At 50.6% G+C, this 24320-nt stretch overlaps 1 protein-coding gene across 1 annotated transcript in view; it reads right to left on the bottom strand.

Annotated features, from left to right (window-relative positions):
• Positions 1-24320, bottom strand: part of LOC136296105 (hydrocephalus-inducing protein homolog) — a 199735-nt gene that overhangs the window by 99014 nt on the left and 76401 nt on the right. The window contains 8 exon segments of the mRNA XM_066194929.1: positions 40-140; positions 952-1160; positions 3216-3283; positions 5177-5400; positions 6581-6699; positions 7943-8042; positions 9288-9480; positions 11193-11397. Of these exon segments, the coding sequence (XP_066051026.1) occupies positions 40-140; positions 952-1160; positions 3216-3283; positions 5177-5400; positions 6581-6699; positions 7943-8042; positions 9288-9480; positions 11193-11397 (1219 nt within the window).

The raw sequence follows: 24320 nt of genomic DNA, 5'->3' as shown, positions 1-24320 counted from the left end.
AAGGCAGTGCGCTGGGGGAGGCCAGGGAAGTGCTGGTACCTGGCCTTGATGATCAGTGATGCCACTCCCTTGCCAAACCACTCCAGGTCCACCAGCAATTTCCGGTTGTATTCCGTCACAGTGTTGGAACACAGGGTCACCTGGTGGAAGAGAAGAGCAGTAAATTCTTCTTTACAAAAGCTCATGACTCACGTGTGATGTCCTCCAGTTTTTGTGGTAAGAAAAGGGAGGATTTTGCCTTAATTCTTCTGCCGCTCCACGTGTAGAGCAGTCTCTAAGAGTGACAAAAGCCTTCTGGCAAATACCAGATTTGTTAAGCACACCTTGCTATCAGGGCATAGGTCAGCTAAATTAAAACATTAGACTAAAGCTCTGTGCAGCACTGTGTTCAAATTAAGGGGCAAATTTTCATCTGACTACAATGACATAAATGCAGTGGAAATCTGCTGACTTGAACAGAATGAGTTCAGCTTTACAGCAGGAAGCTGAAGACAAAGCGTGGGCCAGCAGGTGCTGGGCAGTTCATGGCCGCAGAGTTTTTTGCCTTCACTGGAGATCCCTGCAGTGAACACAAATCATTCTACTCCCCAGGACAGGAGAAATGAGACCAAGAAGAAAAGCAAACTGCTTTATATAATGACATCTCTCTAACAGCCACCTTTGGTCCTCGTCCGTCCTCTGCCCACTTGCAATCAAAGACATTGCTCTCAAAAACACCAAAATGCCTTCAGTACTTGACCATTATGGGACATGATTTCAGCTTGTGATTTTGGAAACAAATCAGTGCTCCTTCAGGAACGTCCCGAGTAACCCAGCTCACAGAGGCCCCACGCCAGTGCAGATCCTCGCTCACACGATGATCAGAGCTGGCATCAGAGCTAAAGCCCTCCCACACTCCCGTGAAGCTTCAGACCCGCTGCTGAAGTGTGTGTGGCTGGACTCTTCCCATACCTCGATATCCTGGTGTTCCTGGGATTGGAGGGTCCTTTCGCTGGGGTTCAGTGTAAACTCCCGTGGCTTCACAGAAAAATGAATTCCCTCCCTCCAGGAGGGCTCACTGTCGCTGAGTATTTGCTCAAAGCTGCTAACAGCAGGCTGAGTGCCATCGTCCGACACCCGCGAGGTGTTAGTGAGGCGACAGGTCTTGGTGTAGGGAAAGCCTAGGAAAAGGACACAAATATCCATTTAGGCACCAGTTATGTCGTGACTCCCGGTGGGAATACCCTGGTAGCATGAAAGCGTGATTGGAGTTTAGCTCTTTATTATCTGAACTACAGATTACTGAGAAGCTGCAAGAGGAATTAGTCGTCACTTAGTTCCCTTTAACACTGATTCCAGACTGTAGCCTTGAAAATGCCTGCTCTTAGCCCTGCTCAACACTGCAAGCTTCTCTCTTTCTGATGGGGAGAAGCTCCCTCACCTGCCCCAAACCAGCACCAGTTATTTCTCCCTGATGACTGTGCACCCAGACCAAGCATTTCCTCTGAAAATTCAAACTGTAAAATTCCCTGTTAAGTCTGCCAACACTCCTACCCTTTTCAAGATACATAAAGAGTGAGTCGCCATTGAGAAGAAGCTACAGCAGAAGAAAGTGAGGATGGAATCAGGAACTAGAACGTGATGCAAAGCACCCTAATGCAGTTTCTCTCTGCAGAATTCTTAAGGCGTCTTTTGGTTTGGGCCAAACAGACTGGGCATGTGACAGCTCAGAGCCCACTCAGCTGGAGGCAAACCCGAGCCTTGACCCAACAAGCGGGGACATCGCACCCATACTACTCACTGTGATTGCTGCCTGCAAGGGTTTACCCCACCTTAACTCTGAGATTTGCTTTCCATATTGGAAAGCCAGAGATAGTGCCACGCATGGTGGGGATGTCCTGCAGAGCCCGGACACCAGCCACAACCCGCTCTGCAGTGGACTGGCTGGCCAGCTCTGTGGGGAGGAGACTTCTCCCCAGGCCTGCTCACCAAGAGTCATTTGAACACAGGTGGGGGAAAAAAACAACTGCAGGCGCAGCCCAGAGCTTCTCTGTGCCCATCAACAGTAATCACTGCCGGCTCCAGCAGTGACTCCAGCAGGGAGGCAAGAGAAGCACAAAAGGGACAAACACAGATGTCAAAACCTCAAATGAGACTGAGGTCACCACATGCAGACAACAGTCAACAACAGTTAAAAAGAAGCAAAGATACAACAGCTGCCTTCAGCTGAAGAGACCTTAGGAATGCGTTTCTACCTGTTGCCTTTCTTGTTTCATTTATTCAAAAGGCAACTTAACAAGTGCCTCAGTGGTGATGCAGGGTGGCGAAGAAGCAGATCAGGAGAGGCAATTAGTTTTCTTAAAACGTTCAACAACTTCATTGTTATGAGTTTAGGTTTCGTAGTGAATTTTGGCCTCAGTCTGGGAAGGGAAATACAGGGGGTTTGGGGTGGTCTCGGCTGTGCGGGTGGGCTTTTCCATCCGGGGCTCTTTGGGAGCTGTGCCGTGATGCCGCGGGCGGTTGTGAAGTCGGAGCCGAGGTTTGCAGGGGGCAGACCTTTCCGTCCTTCCGCCGGGGCTCGGGAAGGTCGGCAGCGTGCTGCTGCGGGACGTCGTGCGCTTGACGCCGGGCTCAGCACCGTGATCGAACCTGCCCGCCGTCCCCGCTTCTGCCTGCTCCCGATTGCCAGTGCCCACATCTCCTGCTGCCCGTAGTTTGCAAAAGCAGCGATTTCCTCCTTCCCTCCCTGCCCGTGCCGGCTGGGAGGGAAATCACTGCCCTGCCAGAGCCCACCGCTCCTCCAGCCTGTGATCATAACCACACCAAAGGGGAAAACAGGACTCGGCGGGTTGGAAACTTCTGGCATTGCGTTGTTGTCTGTGCTGTCCGGATATACTCTAGTAACGAACTGCTATTCCTTTTCCATATTTTTGCCTGGAAGCCCTGTAATTTCAAAGGTACAGTAATTTGGAGAGAGGAGGGTCATCATTCCATTCCGTGAAGATTGCCACCTTCCTTGGCAGAATCTGTCTTTTAAACCAGGACAGAGACACCAGAAAATACTTGCTCCTATTTGATCCCACAATGGCAAAATGCTACCTGAGGCACCTGCAGTTCACACCCTGAAGAGGCTGTTGTGGCAGAACATGAGCAGTGCTGGATGCTTTTACGTTCAAGTGCTCCATTTTGGAGCACACAGATCCCTCCCGCTGTGTCCCAGCGCAGGGAACACTCACCAAAGGAGATGTCACCGAAGTCGAGCTCATCGGTGTCGAAGTGTAAAGTCGGCCCGACGACACACCCCCTGCGATGACAGGGACACAGGAGGAAATGGCTGCGTTAAAGGGAATTGCAAAGCCTCCGGCTGTCGTGGCTTGGGGGCACAAAACCTGGTGTCAGGGGCATCGTGGGTTTCAAATCAACACACCACCATGTGCTCAGCACAGTGTCCATGTGCACAGGAGGCAGCTAAAGCCAAGAGGCCAGCAGCCCACAGCCACTGATGGGGCTTTGGACGCAGGGCAGGCAGGAAAAGCCCCCAAGTTGCCGGTGGTCCCATGAGGGACCCTGAACACCCACCCAGACCTGTCTCCGTGCCTCAGTTTCCCCATCTGTAATGGGATGGACATAAAGGTGTCCCCACAAACTTCTGTAACCAGCCTTTCCAGCCACAGGTTCCCTGCTTTGCTACTTGGCTGTAACTGGTCTTCCAATGGAGGAGCTTTCTCAGGAGATTTTGACCCACACAATCATTACAGACAGAGTTTTGAGACATGAAGCCAGGGGAGCCCCAAACATCCTCCAAAAAGAGCATTAACAGTTCTACACAGTGGACAGATGAATCCTAGAGGAAAGGACCAGCTTGTCACTAGTGCACCAGCTGGCACAGCCAGGAGCAATAGCTTAAACAACCAAACATGGGTGTCCTGAATCTACCACACCTCCTCCCCTGGCCTTGAACTCAGCAGACAGGCACTAAAAGTCACCAACATCCACTGAAGGCAGCACTTGAAGCTGCCCAACACGAGTTTATTTCATGGTTGACGCCAATTAATGCGCACCCTGCCTTTTGGTTAAAAGTCAAGGACCAGTGAACTGTGTCTTCTACTGTGTTCACAGGATTGTCCCTGGCTCTGCTCTACACATCTCAACAAGAGACACCTTCTCTTGCTCAAGGAGAAAGCTGCTTATGGAATAACATCCCACGCATGACCAGTTTGGGGGAGGGACAGAGGAGAATCAATTATTTGATGGTGAAAGGTTCCCTCTTGATTTCCAAAATAAAAATAGCAGCACTTTTTCTCCAAAAGCAAAGCCAGTGTAGTTGTTTCTCTACTATGGGCAGACCTAGTCAACACTGTTCTCCTGCTAAGTAATAAGTTTCATGTTCTTTTTAATCCATCTCCCTTATCTTATTGGTATAATCAACTGCAGATTGCTTTCATTTCTTTATTGCCCTGATCCAGTGCCTCCCAACAGCAGCAGCCTAGCTCCAAAGCTCCAGAGCAGCCAGCATCAGCTTTCCTGCTTACACTACGTTATCCTACCAGCACACGCCTCAGGCTAGCAGGGACAAGCCCTCATGCTGCTGTGGTCCTGAGGACTGAGCTCTGCCTCCCCCATCATCACCCCTTCTCCCTTCTGCAGGGCCAGGATTATGGGACGGTTCCTGCTGCACAGTTCCCTGTCTCCCACATCAGCCTTTTCCTGGCTGTGGAAAGGAGGTAGCAGAGCACTCTGCACAGGAGCTCGGAGCACAGCCTGCCTCCATGCATGGCCATGAGAGGTGAGCTGAGGCTGCTGCTGCCCGTTTGGGATGGATTATTAACAGAAGTTTTTCAAAACACTGCTGCTGGTGGAGAATCACCCAGGCTGGCCCATCTCCAAAGCCCTGGGGGCCTTGCTGGGTGCTCAGGGGGGACATCCCAGAGCAGCTACTGCCCAAAGCTGATCCATGCCACTGCCTGCCATGGCCCAAGGCAGAGGGACATCCCTGCAGGGAGGAGTCATTCCAGCTCCCGGGTACCACACGGGGCAGCAGGCACCCCCACACTAAGGCAATGCCAGGATCAGAGCAGAGATTAAGACCTCAGGAAACATCTTTTTTCTCTGCCCGACCCCAAAATGAGGTAGGTGGGGGATGTCCCAGAGACAGCTACAGATGTGCCCACCCAGAGTAAGCTCCCAGAGTCCTTACTCGATGGTCAGGATCACAGGCGTAGGAGATCCAGCCACACGGAACTGGAATGGTTCCTCAAACCGCCCCAACACGGCGGCATCCAAGGAGATCTGAATAGTCTGGATCCCACCTGGTGCAATGAGGCCCTCCTCGGGTACAAACTTGAAGCAGCAGCCCACTTCCGTGTTTGAAGGGATATAGGTGAAGGGAGCATCAAGAACTCCTTTGTTCATCAGTTTCACCTGCAGCAGCAAGAAAACAAAATGCAAGTACACGTGAAATCTTCCCTTCTTGGGAGTCATTTTCTAATGGCGCAATTAACACCCAGAAAAGGCAGAAGATGCTTTGTGCTGCTGGACGGCAGAAGTCAAAAAAATACAACAGGACAAGTTCTGCCTTTGGGTTTTCATGCGAAGCTCACATAACTCCACATAACTGGAGTCACCCTGGGGTTATCCCACGGACACAGAGCAGTCCACCTCTGGTCAGTAGCACCAAGCTCATTCAGACCTGGCCCTGAGAGCAACGTGGGGTGATTGCAGCTGCGTAGTGAATCACCACAGAGCTGCTGCTGCCCCAGTCAGCGCAGCTCCAGCAGTACCGTATCTACGCATTTACCTTTTCCCATACCGTGAAAACAATACACTGAGAAGGAGGCATCAACATCAAAATGTACAGACAGCGCCATCTTTTGGTAAGAAAACTCAACGTGTCTTTCCCTTCCACAACCAAACTTCTGAAAGTGTCTGGCATGATGTAGTGCCTCGTTTTCTGCCTCTTTCAGTTGCTCTCTCTTTTTTTTTTGCAAACTTGACCCCCAACAGGGGGGAGGCAAATAGGTAGAAAAATCTTTTGCTTTATTCCCAGGAACACTTTTCTCTTTGTAGAGCCAGAGATGCACCAAGCCTGAAGTGTGGTGAGGGATTGGACAGCAAGGGAAAGAATCCTCAAGCCCTTTGCAAGGGCCTGCACTGAGCCAGGAGGCTGGATGGCTTTCCTGTGACTTCCAGGAATGAGCAGGAGACACTTGACTAAAAATTGTTTGCGGTGGACTGAAGCTCAAATGTAGCCAGCTTGTCCCAGCTGCTTCTGAACAGCCCAGTACAAAGGTGCCTTGTGTCTGGTGCTGCCACAAAAGCCTCTGAACAGCTTTTTGACCCAGCGTTGGGTCAAAAGGGGTTGTTTTGCAGGAAGCCTCCCAGCTGATCCCTATGGAAGGCTGCCCAAAAGAAGGGACTGGGGCTTCATGAACAACAGACACATTTTTCTGGACCCCCCCCCTTCCCCCCCCCGCCCAGATTTGACCGGTACATCAGCTATTCCCTGCTCACAACTGCCCAGGTTGCCAGGAATTCCACAGGTCCACCAGGCTTGCTGCTGCCTCAGGAGCCATCAGGATCCATCCCAACCCCTGGTGCTCACCTCATGGGTGTGGGCGGTTTTGACAAAAACTTCCCCAAGGTTCAGGGTATCACAGCTGAGTTCAACCAAGGGTCTGCGGCCTTCCCCTCTGAGGTGCAGGGCCAGCCTGCTCTCACGGCCTGGGGAGAGATGTCCATTTCAGTACAATAATTCCCTCTGTTCTACTGGATTTTCCAGGCTGCCTCAATGCTAGACCCTGATTCTGAGCTGCATGCAACCAGCTCTTGATGCTGCAGCAGAAGATATGGACCCTTCTCTTCCCTCAGGAGATATCCCCTGGGGCTGACTTGCAATTTCTAACCCATTCCTTGGGCTGGTTTCCAATTTTAGCCACCAGTTTGCTGAGTTTAAAACATCTCTGGTGTCCTGTAGCGACAGGCCAAGGAGTGACAGGTATAAATTGAAAGAAAGGAAATTTAGGTTAGATATTGAGAAGAATTTTTTTACTGTGAGGTGGTGAGACGCTGGAGTAGGTTCCCCAGGGGAGTTGTGGAGGTTCCAGCCCTGAAAGTGTTCAAAGCCAGGCTGGATGGGGCTTGGAGCTACCTGGTCTAGTGGGAGGTGTCCCTGCCCATGGCAGGGGCCTTGGCACTAGACAGTCTTTGAGGTCCGTTCCATCCTTAACATACTATGACTCTAGGGTTTCCTCCCCATGCACTTAGAGGAGCTTTGAAATCCATTCATTGAAGGCACAAAGCTCACGAAGACTTTGGCAATTGCTACCTGGCAAACTGCCAGGCAACAACTGCCAAACCACCTGGCCCAGCAGCACAGGACTGCTGTCCTCCACTTCTGACACTCGGCACTGTGTTCTGTTTGCACAGACTGAGAGCTGCAAGGTGACAATTCCCACACAGGGAGAGAAGCAGGTGCTGGCCAAGGGTGGTCCTTCTACCAACACCCTGGGCTCAGCGGGGCTCCGCCTCCGCTGGCCTGGTGGTGTCTGGAGGTGATCCAGGCTCAGGGAGCACATTTCTAACTCAGCTGCGACTGCCTGATGGTGGATCCATGTCAAATGGACCCATCCTGGAGGCCAGTGGTCTAGAGGGGCTTAGTGCTTGTTCACTAAAGCTGTTCTGCTCTGTAGCTGCTTGGCCTTTGAGGAAATGCTGGCAAAGCCGTGCCATGAAAACATCTCCCTGCACTGCCTGGGTTGTTCTGGGATCAGCAATCCAGACACAGGTGTTCCGAGCCCTGGCCTTGCATGGGAAACTCCCTGGAAGCTGCAGGGACAACTGGGGATGTGCCAGCACTGCCCTGCTGACCAGGAACTCTTCCCAGCAGTTACATGGGAGCCCAGTGGGCTCAGGCTTGCTCCATGGCTTCACTGTGGGTGAGAGAAGCAGGGGAAAGGAGCTGTACCTGAGATGTCACAGTAGGCCACACTCTGATACTCCAGTGCTTCCAGGGGTTTAAAGGTCACCTTGATTTCAGCCGAACAACGTGGCCCAATCTCTCCCTCCTGAAACAGAAAGAGACAGAAAAAGATTTATCTTCAAACTTCACACTTCTTGTTTTCAACCACTCCTCTAAGCCTTTCTTCAGAGCATCAGTGATGAGCGAACAACATAAGGAGCCCAAGGAAACACTCTAAACCCAGCTCAACACACCACTGGGCGCTCTCAATGCTCAGCTGATCAGCCCCCACTCTCCACAATGTTCCTGCTGCTCTGACACAAGCTCCTGGTCACATCATGCTGCAGTCAGCTACAGTGGTACCTAACTGCCATTGTGCACTGGTGGCTCTTGGCCTTAGACGGGCCATAGGAGTAACCAAGAACACGATCCCCTTCCTTGGAAAGAAAAATATTAGTTTAACCTTTTTTCAAAGAAAGCAGAGGTTGGGATTGTTCTAGGATTTACTCCAGGATGAGAAGGGATTTTGCACTGTGCAGACACCAGGCATTCATCATCTCTCACAATGCCAATACTCAGAATCAGGGCTCTGGCTGATGGGAGGACATGGGCGTTTGCTTGCATAAACAGAAAAAGAAAAGGTTTACTGTCCCCGTGTGCAAGAGAACTCAAAATGCCCATTATAACCTCCCACCCTTGTGTCCAGGCTCACAGATGACACTGGGAGACTCACAAACAGTGCGAGTCGTGGTTAGAGGAAGGGACAGGCATTTCTACGATTAACCTTGGGCTGAATTTGGCCTCCTTTTCCCAGCGAACCCTTGCATGCTTCAGGTCAATCCGTGAACTGGCACTGCTCCAACACCCTCCGCTGAACCCCACGTAGCAGCACGTGTCGGGGGAGCCCCTACCTACAAAAACTGCTCCCTGTGGACACTTCAAGGACACGGAGTGCCCTGAGCTCGAGCCCTGGCAGCAGAGCTCAGCTTTGTCAGGCTCCCAGCCCTGCCTTGAGCCTGCAGGGCAGAAATACTTTCAGCAGTGAGCTCTGCAGCCGCACCAGAAACTCCATGCCCTCCCTCTGAGCACACCGAGCCAGCTGAGGACCTGCTGAGTGACCGCACCCGGGGAAAGGGGCGGGGGTAGGGTGGGCGGGAGGAGGAAGAGGAGGAGGAGGAGGAGAAGGAAGAGGAGGAGGAAGAGGAGGAGGAGGAGAAGGAGGAGAAGGAGGAGAAGGAAGAGGAGGAGGACGAGGAGAAAGAGAAGGAGGAGAAGGAAGAGGAGGAGGACGAGGAGAAAGAGAAGGAAGAGAAGGAAGAGGAGGAAAATGAGGTTCTCAGCTATCACTTACCATTGGCTCAATGAAAAAAAAGTCATTGGAGAACAGCAGGGGGTCTTCTTGCACCTTTGCCTTCTCCTCCTGGACCTTTTGGCTCAGGAGGGAGGTGCGATTTTCACAAAAGCCCTTCACCTTCTTTATTTTTTTCTCCTCCATGAAGTCTTCCATCCAGACCTTTGGTGGTGGCTCCAGCAAATCACACTGCCTGCAGCCGCAGGGAGAGACAAAGCCAGCAGGTCATTTAATATATTTGCAGAGAGAAGCGGAAGTGCGGGAGAGCAAAGCACTTGGGGAGGAGCGGCAGCTCCCCAGCAAGGGCTGACCCCAAGCCACGAGGGTCCCAATCGGATCAGAAGATAACTTGTTGTGCACAAGCTCAGCAGGTAGCTTTACTCCACACTTGCAAGCTCAGGAGAGCTTTGGAAAGCCAGCATCCCTCAAGAGAATCTCCTGCCTCAAAGCCTCTGCCAAAACTGAGGGAGAATCCACCAGCCACCTCAGCTGGCTTTTCCTACCACTGAGCTGCTCGGGGGAAGCAGATAAAGATCACGGAGCACCCACTGCAGGACTTCCCTGGGAAAGGGAGACGAAGCTGGGTTGTGGTTACGTGTTACCAGCATCGCTCTTTGTTTCTTCCATTTTGGACCTGCCCTGTTCCCTACTCTGCCTTTCACAAGAGCATCCCAGAGCACTTCCAAAGGAAATTGATGAATTCAGGCACCGCATCCCTTCAGTGACATCCAAGGTTTTATATGCATGAAAACAGAGGCTGTGAGAGGGGAAGGGACTTCTTGGTGCAGGAGACAGACAGCAAACTCCTGGAGAGATCATCTTTTCAGGATCCAGAGCTTTTTGGGTCCCATCCCAGTGCATGGTAGTAGAATGGCCAGAGAGGGAAAGGATCCTGCACTAGCTCCTCTCATAAAAAAAAGTCCTCTCTGCTCTGAGATCTCAAAAGCATCTCTGACAGCAGGAGAGTAGGCCTTAGAGCTAACACCATCCCTAAGACTGGAAGTAAGGAAAAACAAAATGTCCTGGTGACAGGCTAGGACACAAACTGGCATGAAAATAAATGTAATTGGAAAAAAGTATTACGAAGAAAAGAAGGGTAGTGGTAGTAAGTGAATCCCTTCTAAGGGGAAATGAGGGCCCTGTATATCGAGCGGATCCGTTCCACAGGGAAGCCTGCTGCCTCCCTGGGATCCAGGTACTGGATATCACCAGGAGATTCCCTAAGAACTAAAAGAACTTCATCTGTTCACCACTGTCTGGGGGTACAGTGACTGTGAAATAACAGAGTTTTCAACATTCAGTGAAACAAGGAGGGGCATCAACAAAACTTCCACTCTGGTCTTCTGGAAGGCAGCCTTCGGCCTGTTCAAGAGATTGTTTTGGAGAGGACCTTGGGAAACAGCCTTTACAAACAAAGGGGTCCAGGAAGGATGGACATACTTCAAGAAAGAAGTCTTGAAGGCACAGGAACAGACTGTCCCTGTGTGCTGAAAGATGAGCTGACAGGGAAGACAACGAGCCTGGATGGGCAAGGAGATTTGGAAGGAACTAAGGGGAAAAAAGAGGGCGTATTGCCTTTGCAAAGAGGGGCTGGCAACTCAGGAAACGTTTAAGGATGTTGCCAGGTCATGTAGGAAGAAGATTAGGGAGGCAAAAGCCCAATTAGAACTTGAGGAAATCCAGTCATTGCAATCAACCTTTCCTTCCCAAAATGCCATCCTTGGTTGGAGTATAAATGGAACTGGAATGCTGTGCTGAGCTCCTGCAGCCCAGGGACACACACCCTAATGCCAGGGATGGTTTACTTGGCCTAAACCATTCAAAATCACCAACACGCCCCTGAGGCCATGCATTAGTTTCAGTCTTGGGCCATGTATCTCACTGAAACGTATCTTTCAAACCAACCTCCTCTTCTCTTCATTGTCGGCTTCCTCAGTAGGAAACATCTTCCACTGGAAGTGGGCTGTGATGTTACTCCTGTTTCTGATGAACATGCTTGTGTGGCTTGATGTGGTGATGAAAGTCTTCTCAACCTTCATGGAATATGTGCTCAATCCAATGTTGACATCTGCAGCTTCTGCGTGAAGGAATGTGAAGAAACTTTCTTCACCTGGAACAAAGCAGAGTCTTTGCTCAGCTAGCTCAGTTGCTGATGGAAGCACAAGGAACAAAGCAAACCACAGGTCACGGAAGAAAGTGTCATAGCTTTTAAATGTATTAGCAGTTCCATGGATCAGTACATTTATCATGTCCTGACAGCTCTGTGTGTACTGCGTGAGGATGTCCTGGGCACCTCCTTAACCACCTTATTTCCAAGGTGTTTGTAGAGATTTGGCCCCAAGGTGACAGTATGTACAGTGGGATTTGTCAGATGTGCTCAGGTGACCCACTCAGACCACTGGGATTTCTGCATCAAAGTCCTTCAGGTGACACTGAGGAGCCCTGGTCAATCCTGGCTTGCCGAGGTCTCCCCTGCGCATCCCACGAGACTCCTGCCCCTCCTGATCCCTTGGATCCCTTGTTGCTGACAAGCAAATACGCCTGGGGGCATGTGGGCAGAAAAAGGAGACCCAGAGGAACAGGTGAAGTGACAGCCCACAGCAGGAGGGGACACAGGAGAGGAAACACAACCAGCCTGGCTTTGCAATATGACAAACCACTACAAAATGAACACCATAAAAATCATCATCATCGTCATCTTCCTGTCCAAACCCACAGCCCCATCAGTCTTGAAATATTTCATATTGTCCTGATCTCAAAAACCAAGATGGAGCATTTCAGGTTAAATACAAAAGGACAAGGAAAGATTAATAAGTACAGAGCAGCTTCTATATGAAGTCTGAATGGGATTCCTCAGTCTAGAAATCAAATGGGAGATGTGAGAGGTTTGCAACAGCATGAACGGCCTGGGAAATGGGGACGAGGAAAAATTTGTCTTGATTTGTCACCATACAGGAACTTGAGGGCCTGAAGATGTTATTAGGCAAAAACTGCATGGATGTGTAGAGGGCAACATAGTAAAAGGGTCTGTGACAAGCCAGTGGAGAAGCGGCATACAGGACAGAGGTGTGCAAGAAATACACTGCATTGGAGAGAGTCTGATGGAGACCTCGCAGCTCACATACAGCACTGCCCAGGAGTAAAATAAAACTTCACCCAGGCGTAGCCACACAGTAGTGGAGAATCAGGGTTCCTCCTTCCTCCACTCTGCAACACCCAGCAAAACAGAATTCCAAAAATCTCAGCCCTGTTAGAGGGGATCCACTTTTTCAACCATTTAAACACCAGCTATTTCAGTTTTCTTTGGGGCAGAGCTGGAACAGAGAAGGTACATCTAGAGGGAATTGAGGGGGATGAACAGGGAGTGATGGTGGAGAACTGTCCTGTGTCCCATGCGTTGCCCAGCACTCACCTATGCAGCGCGCCACCAGGGACCCAAAATGGTCACCGCACGTCAGCGGGTGAAATCCCACTGTCACCTGCATGGTGTGACCAGGGCCCAGAATTCCTTCGGCTGGAACCACGGAGAAAGGACTGCAACACAAAGAGAGGATCAGGACTTGGGGGGAATTCTGGCCATGACATTCTTTCTGCAGTGCAGGTCACTTCAGCTCACTTGGGCAAGCAGGGAGCAAACAAACTACGGCCAAGACAGACAGAACAGCCAGGATCAGAAACAGCTACTGACCCACTTCTGAGGAGATCCAGCCCTCAGAAGATCCTGTGGGATAAAACGACCTAATCTCCCCCATACTCTGCATCCAGCCTTCTGACTGCCAGCAATCCCATCAGAGAATGGTTTGTGAAAAGCACAGAGAGAGTTAAGAGCTATCTGCATGCATAACTTGACGCTGACTGCCTCAGGAATTTCTCATTTCCTGCTACCTATAAACTTCCTCTCAAGAGATGCAAATGTTAGGGCACTATCTCTCTTGTGAGATTACAGCCTAGGAATCAGACAGGGAGAAGGAACTTTCTCTTGAAGACCATGGAATAACTACTGTTGAATTTGCAGCGTGGCTCTTTGGTTTATTTTACCTTGAAAAGATCCTGAATTAGCACATTTTGTCAGCATTTCAATGAAAGCTGCTCTACAAAAAGGAGCAATCAAAACTCTGAAAGAGTGCAAATGCAGATTAGAGCAATACAGTGACATGGAAACAAGACCCAAAAGGAGGATGCCATTTACAATCTGAAGGATCCAATCCCAGCCATATGAAGCACCATTAGCAGGAGCACATCGAGGAGGCAGAACAGGAGGGTTTTGTGTATTTACCAGCAGTGCAGTCTGGGGCCCTGGGTTGTCATCCAGGCTGGTAACTGTTTGCTTGGCTCACCAGACAAACTCTGCGCAATGTGTTGGAAATAATTACGCAAATGTCTTGGTGCACTTTGGATGTAACAGGAGCAATTAGGATTGGTCACCAGGTGAACAGTTCTTGCCTGACAAACACAAGACTCCGTGCTTTGATGCTCAGGGACAGCTCAGGTGAAATGTGCTTCTGCCCAGAAGTTGCTGGGCTTTGTGCTCTTCCACAGCCCCACTGAGGAAACAAAAGTTCCTCAGTGCTTTGCTGGTGGTCAATCTGTGCACAGAAAGGGTGTTCTGGGGAGTTTGGTGATGAACTTATCACACACAAAAATATAGAGAACATCTGGCAAGCTGAATTTCATTCATGTCAGTAGTGACAGCTGATGAACTTGCTTCAGGTTCTGCTCACTAAGGACCTATTGCTGCAGTTATGGGCCTGACCTGCTCCATTACCACTAGTGAGAACATCACTAGTGGCTGATGGAGAAGCCTTGGGCCAGCAATGTTTATGTGCTGGATGTGAGACTTTGGGGAGAGAGGAGGAAAGACAAGGCCCCAGCAGCCCCGGAGCCCGATTACTGTACGAGCTCCCACATCTGCCCCGAGGGTGAGCCAGCACTGCTGCAGGTCTCTGCTGGGGCTTGGGGGATCGGTGCCTGGTGTGGGCAAGGCACAGGATTTTTTTCTTATTGTTTTGTCAGGAATTTTGCCAGAAAGAGAAGCTGCCACTTAAGGGAGTCCCTGGCCACACTTCAGCACTCCCCTTCCCTTCCCTTCCCTTCCCTTCCCTTCCCTTCCCTTCCCTTCCCTTCCCTTCCCTTCCCTTCCCTTCCCTTCCCTTCCCTTCCCTTCCCTTCCCTTCCCTTCCCTTCCCTTCCCTTCCCTTCCCTTCCCTTCCCTTCCCTTCCCTTCCCTTCCCTTCCCTTCCCTTCCCTTCCCTTCCCTTCCCTTCCCTTCCCTTCCCTTCCCTTCCCTTCCCTTCCCTTCCCTTCCCTTCCCTTCCCTTCCCTTCCCTTCCCTTCCCTTCCCTTCCCTTCCCTTCCCACTCCTGCCCCATGTTACATACTCCTGCCCTCAGATGGCAGGATGCGAATAACACTCCTGGGAGTGACCTCAGGGGTTGCGTGAGAAAGAAGATATCTTCTTATTTTCAAATTACCAGGAGAAGAGGATCCAGCCAAGTTTCAGTTGTCAGGGCTGAAAAACTGAGTGCAAATCAGCCCTTGCATCTCCTACATCCCACCCCAGGCTGTACCCACCAGACTCCCCTGTTCCTGCTGGAGCAGTCATCTCTCATATAGACCTGGCTCCCCAAGACCCAAGGACACAAGCTCTACAGTTAAACTTAACTCCTCTGAATTTCAGTCAACATCACTAAGCTGTTCCCTGAGCCCACAGATAAGAAGGACTGTGAAGGAGACATCCCTGACGCTATAATAACCAAATGAAAACCACTGCCAAGAGATGGGGCTGGCAGGATAAATTTTGGCCTTTTATGGCTTGATTAGAGCAATATAGTGAGTTAATTGTCAGCTGTTCCTTAAGATAGTTCTCATCCTGTTAGATCTACCCTTTCAATGAATCACTACTGCACCCGACAGGCAGAAAAGATAAGGTCATGGAGGGGTTTTAATAGGTCGTCTTCGGCTTTTTAACTAGTCCATTTGTATGTTTGTTTCCTTGTATGGCATCTAAAGACAACTCCAGATCTCCCAATGGCCCCTTGCAATCCCCGGACACTGGTCTTGCTTTGAGCAGCGTATTTGCTCGGACAATTTCCAGAGGTCCCCTCTAGAGAAAGTTATTCTATACTTTTATCTTCTAAATCAGCCCAATTGCTTTTCACATAGTCACTAAATGTCTCATGTTTCTAATACACCTGTGCCTATGCCTATGGGCATGTGGTGTATTGATAGGCCTTGGAGGAGCTTGACATTTATGAAAGTTCCCAATGAAGAATTCATGATCTTTTGGCAAACATTTAACACAAACCAAAATGAAAAAACAGCAGAAACACAGGAACTTCAGAATATGTAAAATGAGATCTCAATGAAAGGGGGGACGACCTTATTCAGAGATTTAAAGCACGTGTTTGAAATTTTAAACCGGCTTTCAAAGGTTCATCGTGGAACAGAAGAGGGGACTGATGCCCTCAGCTGACAAGGGAAATCAGATCAGCTTTAAGTAACAGGAACTGCACCGGCTGCCTGCAACACAGCTCATGTTGGGCATCTGATGCAGGCACCACTGGAAAGCCATGTGCCTGTGTCCTCCCAGAGAATGGGTCTGTTTGGCTGACAGTGGTGAGTACCCATTTCAGAAGCTGCTTGTGCTCAGGAGGGCGCAAGCCAGCAACTAACATGTTCCAGCACCCCCCAGGAAATCTGGGGCAGAGAAAGCTCAAAGGCTGCATCCTGCTAAGAACACTGAAAGCAAGAGCAGATGCCATCCATCCTGCCCATTTCCAGCCGGCGACGCAGGGCCGCAGCTCCCATGCTCTGGTTCCTTTTGTTGTTCTTTCCCAACTCTGTTATCCCCCAAAGGTGTTTTGCACAAGGACAGATGAGCTGCCTCACCTCTCGGTGCCCAGCTGGTAATGAGCTGCCACACTACCACAATTCTGAATCAGCAGACTCTTGCGGGTGCTGCCCTTGACCGGACACTTTGAGAAGTCCAGCTCGTCAGGGAAGTCCAGGATAGCTCGGGCAGGGATGGCCCGAATTGGCACAACTATCCTTTCCTCTCCACTGACGCAGACGAGCTCATGGGAATAAACCTGCAGGAAAAGAAACTGTCTCAGCACAGGTCATTTGGTGCCATCTCCATGGCAGAAGAAAAGCCATTTCCTATATCCCTTCAAGGGTATCAATTTACCTATTCCACCCCCAAATGAACAATAAGTTCTACTAATATCTCACATTTTAAAGGCAGCAGTGCACTTTGCAAAACCTATCTCAGTGGCATTAAGCTCTTGTGTCACTTGGGTCATACAGACAAGTGCCCAGGGCCACCATAATTTTTACTCTCAATTTTAATGATGTTAAATAATTCCTAAGTCCCTTCTAAGGAACATGGAGCTAGGGAACACAGGACATTCCTCCTTAGGTTACTATATTCCCACGGATTGAGAATAGGACAAAGTGTTAAACTGAATCTAAGCAGCAAAAGGAAACTGAGAGAACAGCTGCACCCAAAGAGATCCTGGACCTCTGGCCTGGTGTAGAAATATCTGTTTGCTCAGAACTCCCCTCTAATTTTGCCTCTCCAACCAAGTCACGAGAAGAACAGTGCTAAGAGGTAGCAGGATGCTGTTGCAAAGAGCCTCTCTTTGTTTCCCTGCAAGGCCTCCTCCCTTCCATGCCATGTCCTAAACCCCTCTGTATGAACGAGCCTCCAGATCACAGCGCTGAGAGCAGACTTGCCAGGGCCTCGGCACTGGTGTTCAAACTTGCACGCAAAAGCACAATTGGCATGGAATGGGCGCCAGCTGACAGAGCAGCCACAGTGACAGGCATGAAGACAGAGCCGCAGCAGTGTCGCTGCCACCGGCTCTGGGCCCACAGGTCTGCCTGCCTGCAGGCTGTACCTGCCCTACACGAGCTCTTTCAGGCAGGTGTCCAAGTCCCCTGCAGCTCACCAAGCTCCTGCTGACTAAGGGCACCTAGAGCTCAGTGTGCCTGTGCCAGGCTGGGCCCACGGGCACAGCACATCCTCTGCCCTGGCCTTGCAGCCGTGTCATGGTCAGCTGTGCTCTGGGACAGCACAGCCGCAAGGCTGGAGAACAGAGGGTGTGAAAAAGCCCCGTCCTTGCTCCAGCCCCGGGTGAGGCAGGGAAGCTGTTGCCCGTCAGGAAGGCGGAAAGCTCTCTGACCTCTTTGTTCCTCTAGTACTTTGCAGAATAACGAAACCCCTTCCACTATACCTAGAGATGGCCAGACATCTATCAACACCCCTCTACCGTTTGCCTACTGTTCCCTGGGCATCTTTCTTCCCTTGGGAATGCTCAGAGGAATGTGCAGCGAGGGGAAGCAGGGCCTGTCAGGCCTGGGTGCAGGGCCTGACAGCACATGCCAAGCTGGGACTGGCTGCAGGCTGCCTGCCCACGGCCTGGAGCCAAGCTCACAGCATGGGCTGTACCCAGAGTGCAGGGACAACAATGGCTTTGGAGATAAATCTGTGTTTTGGCTCCTCCAGTCTCACCTTGTTCTCGTCAGGAGTGAAGTGGACGTGCACATCGGTAATGGCGCCTCCTGGCACGGCACGGCATGCATCACTGGGGCCCGCCAGCTGGAAGTAAGGTGAGCTCTCCATGGAGACCTGCACCCCCTGAAGATTCTGCAGGAAAGACATGGAACCATGATTTTGCCACTTGAGGAAACAGGACAAGAGGAGACCTGTCCATGCCCTGGTGACGTCCTTCCTTGACCCCTTTTCCAAAGCCCTTTCTGCTGTGGAGGTACAGGCACAGAATTCCCAAGGGTGAACTTGAATCCCTTCTGTCTGGCTCCAGCATTTTGGCCAGGGGCAGTAGGGCAGTGCCTGGTGGGAAGGAAGGGCCGAGCAGGTCAGCACCGGCAGGATGGAGACAAGAGCACCTGAACCAAATCATCTGCATATTCAACAGGGCCAAAAACCTGCTGATTTCTGCCTGCACACAGCTATGCAGTCGTGTTCCACGGAGGGAATGGGCTACCTGAAAGCATAACAGCACATTCTCCTGCGGGGAAGAAGAAATTCCTTTCTAGCAGGTCAGCTTTGGATAGGGCAGTTCTGGGGGATACAGTCATGCAGGCAGAGCAGCAAGAGAGGAGACCAAACACTGTGGCCTTACTGGGAACAAAAGCAAACCTGAAAAGCAAAAGAAGGAACACAGCAATCCCTAAAAAAGGGAGATGACAAAGAGAATTTAAAGGGCCAGTAAAGCAGCAAGGAAGAATCATCAACTGATTACAGCAATCACCTCCCCGAAAGTGATGGAAACACAGACAGGTTGTGCCTGTTGACTGTGGGCTTCAAAGGCATTTTCCTCCTGGAGAAACCTTGCAATTCTTTAGGGGAATGGTCTCTCGCCTTTTGACCCTTCTGGAATTTCCTCCCTACATGTCCACACCTAATTGGCTGAATGCCAGGACCCTCCCAAAATAGGAGACTAGATAAGACCCCTGGATTTCTTTGTTCTCTCTCTTTCGGCCCCTGGACCCCTTTGAGGAATAAACGACTTGGAATAATCTGGGGGTAAGAGCCTCTTTTGAAATCTTTTGTCCTGTCCCTTCGGAGATATTCCTCCAAAGCCTCTCCAGAGGTAGCCCTGGGGAGGGGGGCCGGGCCTGCGGGGGGAATATTTCAAAACATGACCAGCACTGACTCACAGTGTGGTTTCAGTATTAAAAGCCAACCTTGGCTCTCCAGGGGTTCTTGCTGCCTGTGCAGGCAAGCTGGGCTGCTGGGCATTCCCGCTTGCAGCCAGCAGGCCAAGTTCTGCTCTCTGGGATACACAGACACAGCAAACATGCATTTTCAACACATAGATATCAACCCCTGAGCACCAAAATGCTCTCAAAAAGTCTAAACCAGATGATTTTGAGTCCTTCCTGTCTCTTCCCACCAGCCCACTCTTGGCACAAGCCTCATTTAAGAAAATGTTTCCCTGACTGAAATTCAAATGGTCTCAGTTTTCCCCTTTAGAGTCCAACACGACTGCTGACGTTTTTCAACTTTTTCCCTCTCAGCTCTCTTGGGAAACTGCAAAACAGGAGCACATGGCTTTGGATGTTTTGTGGTTCTCCGAGGGGAAAGCAGAGCACCATGCTGCTTTTGGAAAACCTGAGCAGAGCTGGATGAAGCTTAGCAGGAGCCTGAAGTGGCACCTAAAGGCCTCCTACTGCTTCTGCTACATCAATCTGATTCCAGGGCTGTTTCAGAACATTTCCTGCCGTGCCAGTGCCACTAATGATAGTGATTCCAGCAGAAAGCGTAGACGACTCAGCCCCTGAGCTTTGACTGTGAGCTGCACAAAGGGAGCCAAACAGGCTCATTTCCCCAGGCAAATGTCAAGGGACTGTGGAACGAGCCCAGGGGAGGGGATCTGATGCTTCCCCAGCTCAGCCCGTGGTGGGGACCTCACCTGCGCCTTGCGGGAGAAGCCTGGCAGCACCAAGTCCACAGACTCTCCTGGCTTCAGGTCCATTGACAGCGGCTCCAGCCCAAACACGGGGGCCGTACGTTTGGGCCTCTGGGAATCACGTTTGGCCTTGGGGCTACTGTGGGCTGAGGTGCTCTGGCCCTCCTTCCCAGCTGGCCTGTTACATTCCACCTTCCAGAAGAGCTGATGGAAGTGGTGGCCCCCATCTGTTAGTCTGAACTGATGAGCACAGGGAAGGAGGCTAGAAGAGAAACCAGAATGGAAAATGGTATGGGAGAAGCTATTGTCCTGGTCATCAGATTGCTCCCAATGAGGATTCTGAGCTGTTAATAGCTTGGAGACCGTCTTCATTTGCAGCTCTTAATGTGGACCGGGAACAGTGTCTGATAAGCTGCCCTTCTGATGTCGTTATTGCAAGGAGGAATATGTTTCTAATGGTAATGTAGCATTTTCCAGGCCAGGCTAACAGGATCTGGTGTTTTCCTCCAAAATGTGTGTTCTGGGGTGATTCATACTGTTACTGTATTTTGCATTAATCTGCACCCGAAACTGTTATTGAATCTTTGAGATCCTGCACCTGAGGCCCTTGTGTGCGGGGGTATGATTGCAGGCATTTTTAAAAGCCAGCGCGGAGGAAGTTTCTGGACGATCCCAGCAAGCTGCTAGAAATCATCTGTCTGCTCTAGGAGAGGAAACCAGGGGAGCAGGGGCTCTCTCGTTCATAGAAGCTTTGGTTTTGCACTGGTGGTCATTTGTAGAAACTTCATTTCGCAATCAGAAACTGTTTTGAAGTGAACTTTGCAAACTCTGCTGGCAACGGAAAAATGAGCAAGGTCCTGTGTAGAAGTGTACCTCACCTGGTAGGGTTTGCAGCCCCACAGTGGCAAGGAGGCTTCCATTTAAGGGAAGGATTTGGGTTCCATTCTTTGTTTCACTCATGAGGTAAAAACCAGAGGTTTTGATACCTTTTTTGGCCTTGTGCCAGGACGGACGCAGCCCTTGGATCTTTGAGACTGTGCCTCAAGCCCTGTTCCTATTTCTATTGGGCAGGATGCCAAGAATCCGGCCTGGATTGTTACATGCTTAAGAGAATAGAGGAAGATCCTCAGGGCATTTTTGGGGTGTTGTAGCAAGTGCAAAGGTCCTCCTTGCACTCGGCACAGCTTTTTCTCTTTTTTCTGCATGGCTTCTTATTTTCACCTTAATTAAAACAGTTTTGCTTTTCAAACACCTCTGATCATGCTGCCTCGCTAATATTTTAGGCCATCCTGAGGCTGCCGGTCAAACCCAGAGGTGATGCACCTGAGAGGGCACCCTAACATTCTGGCCTCCCGCACAAGCATCAGTCCTGGGCAGGCAGGGCAGCAGCAGAGCCCACGAGCAGCGTGAGGAAGCGTTGGCAGCGGCACTGCAGGCCCCACACAAACCAGCAAGTTTCCATCTGCCTCTGGAACTGCTCTGCGGGCTCCTGCCTTCCCAGGGGGGTCGTCACCCTCCCGTCTCTTTGTTCCCAGGGCCCCTGCTTGCCTGGCAGGTGCCATTTTGGAAGGGAAGGGTGCGATGCCATCTTCCCTTGGTCCCGCAGCCACACGGAGGGCCCGCCTCATCCAGGCGCCATTTTGGGAACCTTTTGTTCTGGGGGAGCCTGCGAGATCATTACTTGACCAAGTGAGGACATAGATGTGTTAGAACTGAAGGCAATTCAGTGGCAATTGAGCAACTGGTTTCTCTTTCAGTGGTTTTTGAGGGTACCTAGCAACGCTCAACTGGCCATCACATGTCTCTAAAGGTATCTCTGCCTTCAGGGAAGGAGTCAGGGTCTTTGAACACTGAAGAAGATCGTGCCTGAAGGACTACAGCAAAACTGCTCCTTGTTGAGACAGAAGGAGAGGTGGGAGTGGGAGATCTCCTACCTGAATTGGTATCCCAAGTTGAGCTCCGGGGCAAATGGTTTGTCTGTGACAATTGTGGTGCCAGTGCCAAAAGCCAGGAGGGTGGAGGTGGTCCAAAGTCTGTTCCCAATGAACAGCTGGAGAGCATCAGCAAAAACCCCAGTGTCATCCAGGGTTGCTGTGACAGTCACATGAACATCACCCCTGGCGGGGATCACTCCTTCCCTGGGTTCAATAACATAGCAGTGAGGTTTACAAGCCTGTAAGACACGCATAATGTGCATTTAGGATGGAAACCATACACCCTGGTCTCTTATGGGGTGTAAGAAAAGGAGAAGACTAAAGAGGGGAGGATAAAAATCCTAAAGGCCTAATTTCCCTAAATTTAAGCTGCAGTATTGGGGAACAGCAGAGCTTACACAACCTGTATTTTCCCCTCCTTTAACAGACTCTCACCTAATTAACCCAGTTTTGCCCAACCCAAGGGACGCTTATCCTCAGGAGAGTGTTCCTTCCCCAGTCCTTCTCTGGAGTGTGTGCCAAGGAAAGCTGCTTTCTCTCTCCTGGCTTCTCACAAAGGCTCAGGGCCAGAGGAAGTCATGACGGCTCAAATCCCACTCCAGAAACCACACAGCTGGAGGACACTGCTGAGAGCCTGAAGAATATCTCCGCAAAACCAGTTGAGCAAAACCCCAACACCAAACTATCCTTTCCCAAGAGGCCCTCAATGCTTTTCAACGTCCCCTAAAGGACCGAGGCCCTCACTTCCCACTGATCATCCGCTGTAGAGAGGTGCCCCAGGGCCTTCTGCTTTGGAAAAGTCACCTCTAAATGGTTATGGCAGAGCAGGAAAGAAGGAAGCAGAGGGAAAACTGGATGACATGTGCTCAGTGGGCATGGCCCACTCTTCCTAAGAACTCGTGTCCTCTGGTTTCTCATGGGCTTCACAGATAGGCCAAGAGAGCTGGAAGCTGCCCAAAGGAGGGAGGAAAGGCCCCGCACCAGCACAGCTGTACAGACACAGCTCTGCAGGTCCAGCCCTGGAACGAGCACGTGAAGCCCATCCTTTACACACCAGGCCCACCCAGCCAAGGTGCATTGCTCCCTGAAGAGGTGGAAGGCAGAATTTCATTGTGTAGTTCGAGAAAGCTGTCCTGGAAAAATCCCTCACTTTAAGGTTACATTTATCCCCCAAACTGCAGGAAAAGCAGCAAGAGGAAAAATCATGCCCCTCCTCCTTGGCTCAGGAGGCTGTGGCTGGACTTTCCCACATGGCCTGATGCTTTATCCACAGACACAAACAAGTCCACAGGATCAGGTTTTAACCAGCTCCAAGTTCAACACACCCAGCATGGAGAAGAACAGACCTCAAGCCCCTCAGAGATCTCCCCCTCCAGCAGACATCCCACCCAGCCCCAGGCCCAGCCTACAAGCCCTTCCTGGCTGCAGCAGCCCTGCTCTCCCTGCCAGGGGAGCAGCCCCAGCTCCTCTGCCCTATGCAGCCTTCACATATTAAACAGCCATTCTCTGCAGCCGGTCCCCAAAGATGCTCTTCAAAGGCACAGAGACCACAGGCTGGGGGGGTGCACAACCCCCACACATGTCTTTGTGTGGACAGCCCAACTGGCCTGACCCACAGCAGGTGTGAAAATTGCCTCCCCACCAGCAGTCTGAGGACAGACCTCACACCCTCTTCTCTACCATGAACAGCAGTTTGGCACAAAGCAAATGTAGATGGCACAGGGAAAGCACAGGGAAACCCATGCTCTCCGAGGAGCAAAGGACCACAGGTTTCTCTTGATCTCAGAGCTCAAAAACCGTGACACACACAGCTAAAGACCTTCCATAAAATTATGGGAGAACTCGTCAACACAATCCAGACGAATTTCTGCTCCAACATCTCTGCACCTGATTTCACTGAGGAGTGCCCCAGCTAAAACCACTCCAGAGCCAGGTTCCTTTTGCCTCACCCAGATGGAATCTTGGAATATCTTGCTTCCTCTCACATAGGCCGATGCATATAAAAACCACGTCATGGCAGCTTGTAATGTCAACCAGTCAATTTCCCTGGAAAACGGCCCCACAGATACTTACAATCTCTAGCCTGAAGTCTAAATCGACGAGACCTTCGTTGAAGAGGCCAAAAGCTTGTGAATTAGGCCTTAGCACTAGGATCCTGCCGAACTCTATCAGCCTTGGACTTATGTAGACTGCTGACAGCCGTCCAAGGCTCTGTAGTTCTGTTCTCTGTTACAGAAAGCAGGCAAGAAAGAGTAAAAAAAAAAAATCAAACCCAAACAGGGAAACCTAAAAAAGCTTAAACAGCTCAACCCAGCTCAAGTTATTTCTTTAGGGACAGCTACCATTCTCCAGCTGAATTCCTGGGATTTTGGGGGGAAAAAAATAAAGCTTATGTATTCACCTCCAAATTGAAAAGGATTAAGTAAAGAGAAACTTTCAAACTACAAATTATTGGTCCAAAGGTAGAAGCTTTGCAAGAAATCTCTAGTTAAGATCAGGCTGACAGTTAAACAACTGGTTCTTCGGGTGGGGAGAAACTCTTCTCTTTAGGTAAGCAATCTGATAGTTGAAAGCAAGTGCTCAGTCAAACTTCAGGCTCCCTGGCACAGCCTGCACTGCCTGTCCTCCCTGTTGACTGGTTTACATGCAGTGCCACAATGGCCCAG

This window comes from Chamaea fasciata, unplaced genomic scaffold, assembly GCF_029207755.1.
Source record: "Chamaea fasciata isolate MVZ Bird 193981 ecotype frontalis unplaced genomic scaffold, bChaFas1.0.hap1 SCAF_12, whole genome shotgun sequence".
Taxonomy (NCBI): domain Eukaryota; kingdom Metazoa; phylum Chordata; class Aves; order Passeriformes; family Sylviidae; genus Chamaea; species Chamaea fasciata.
This window is presented reverse-complemented; position numbering and strand designations above follow the sequence as displayed.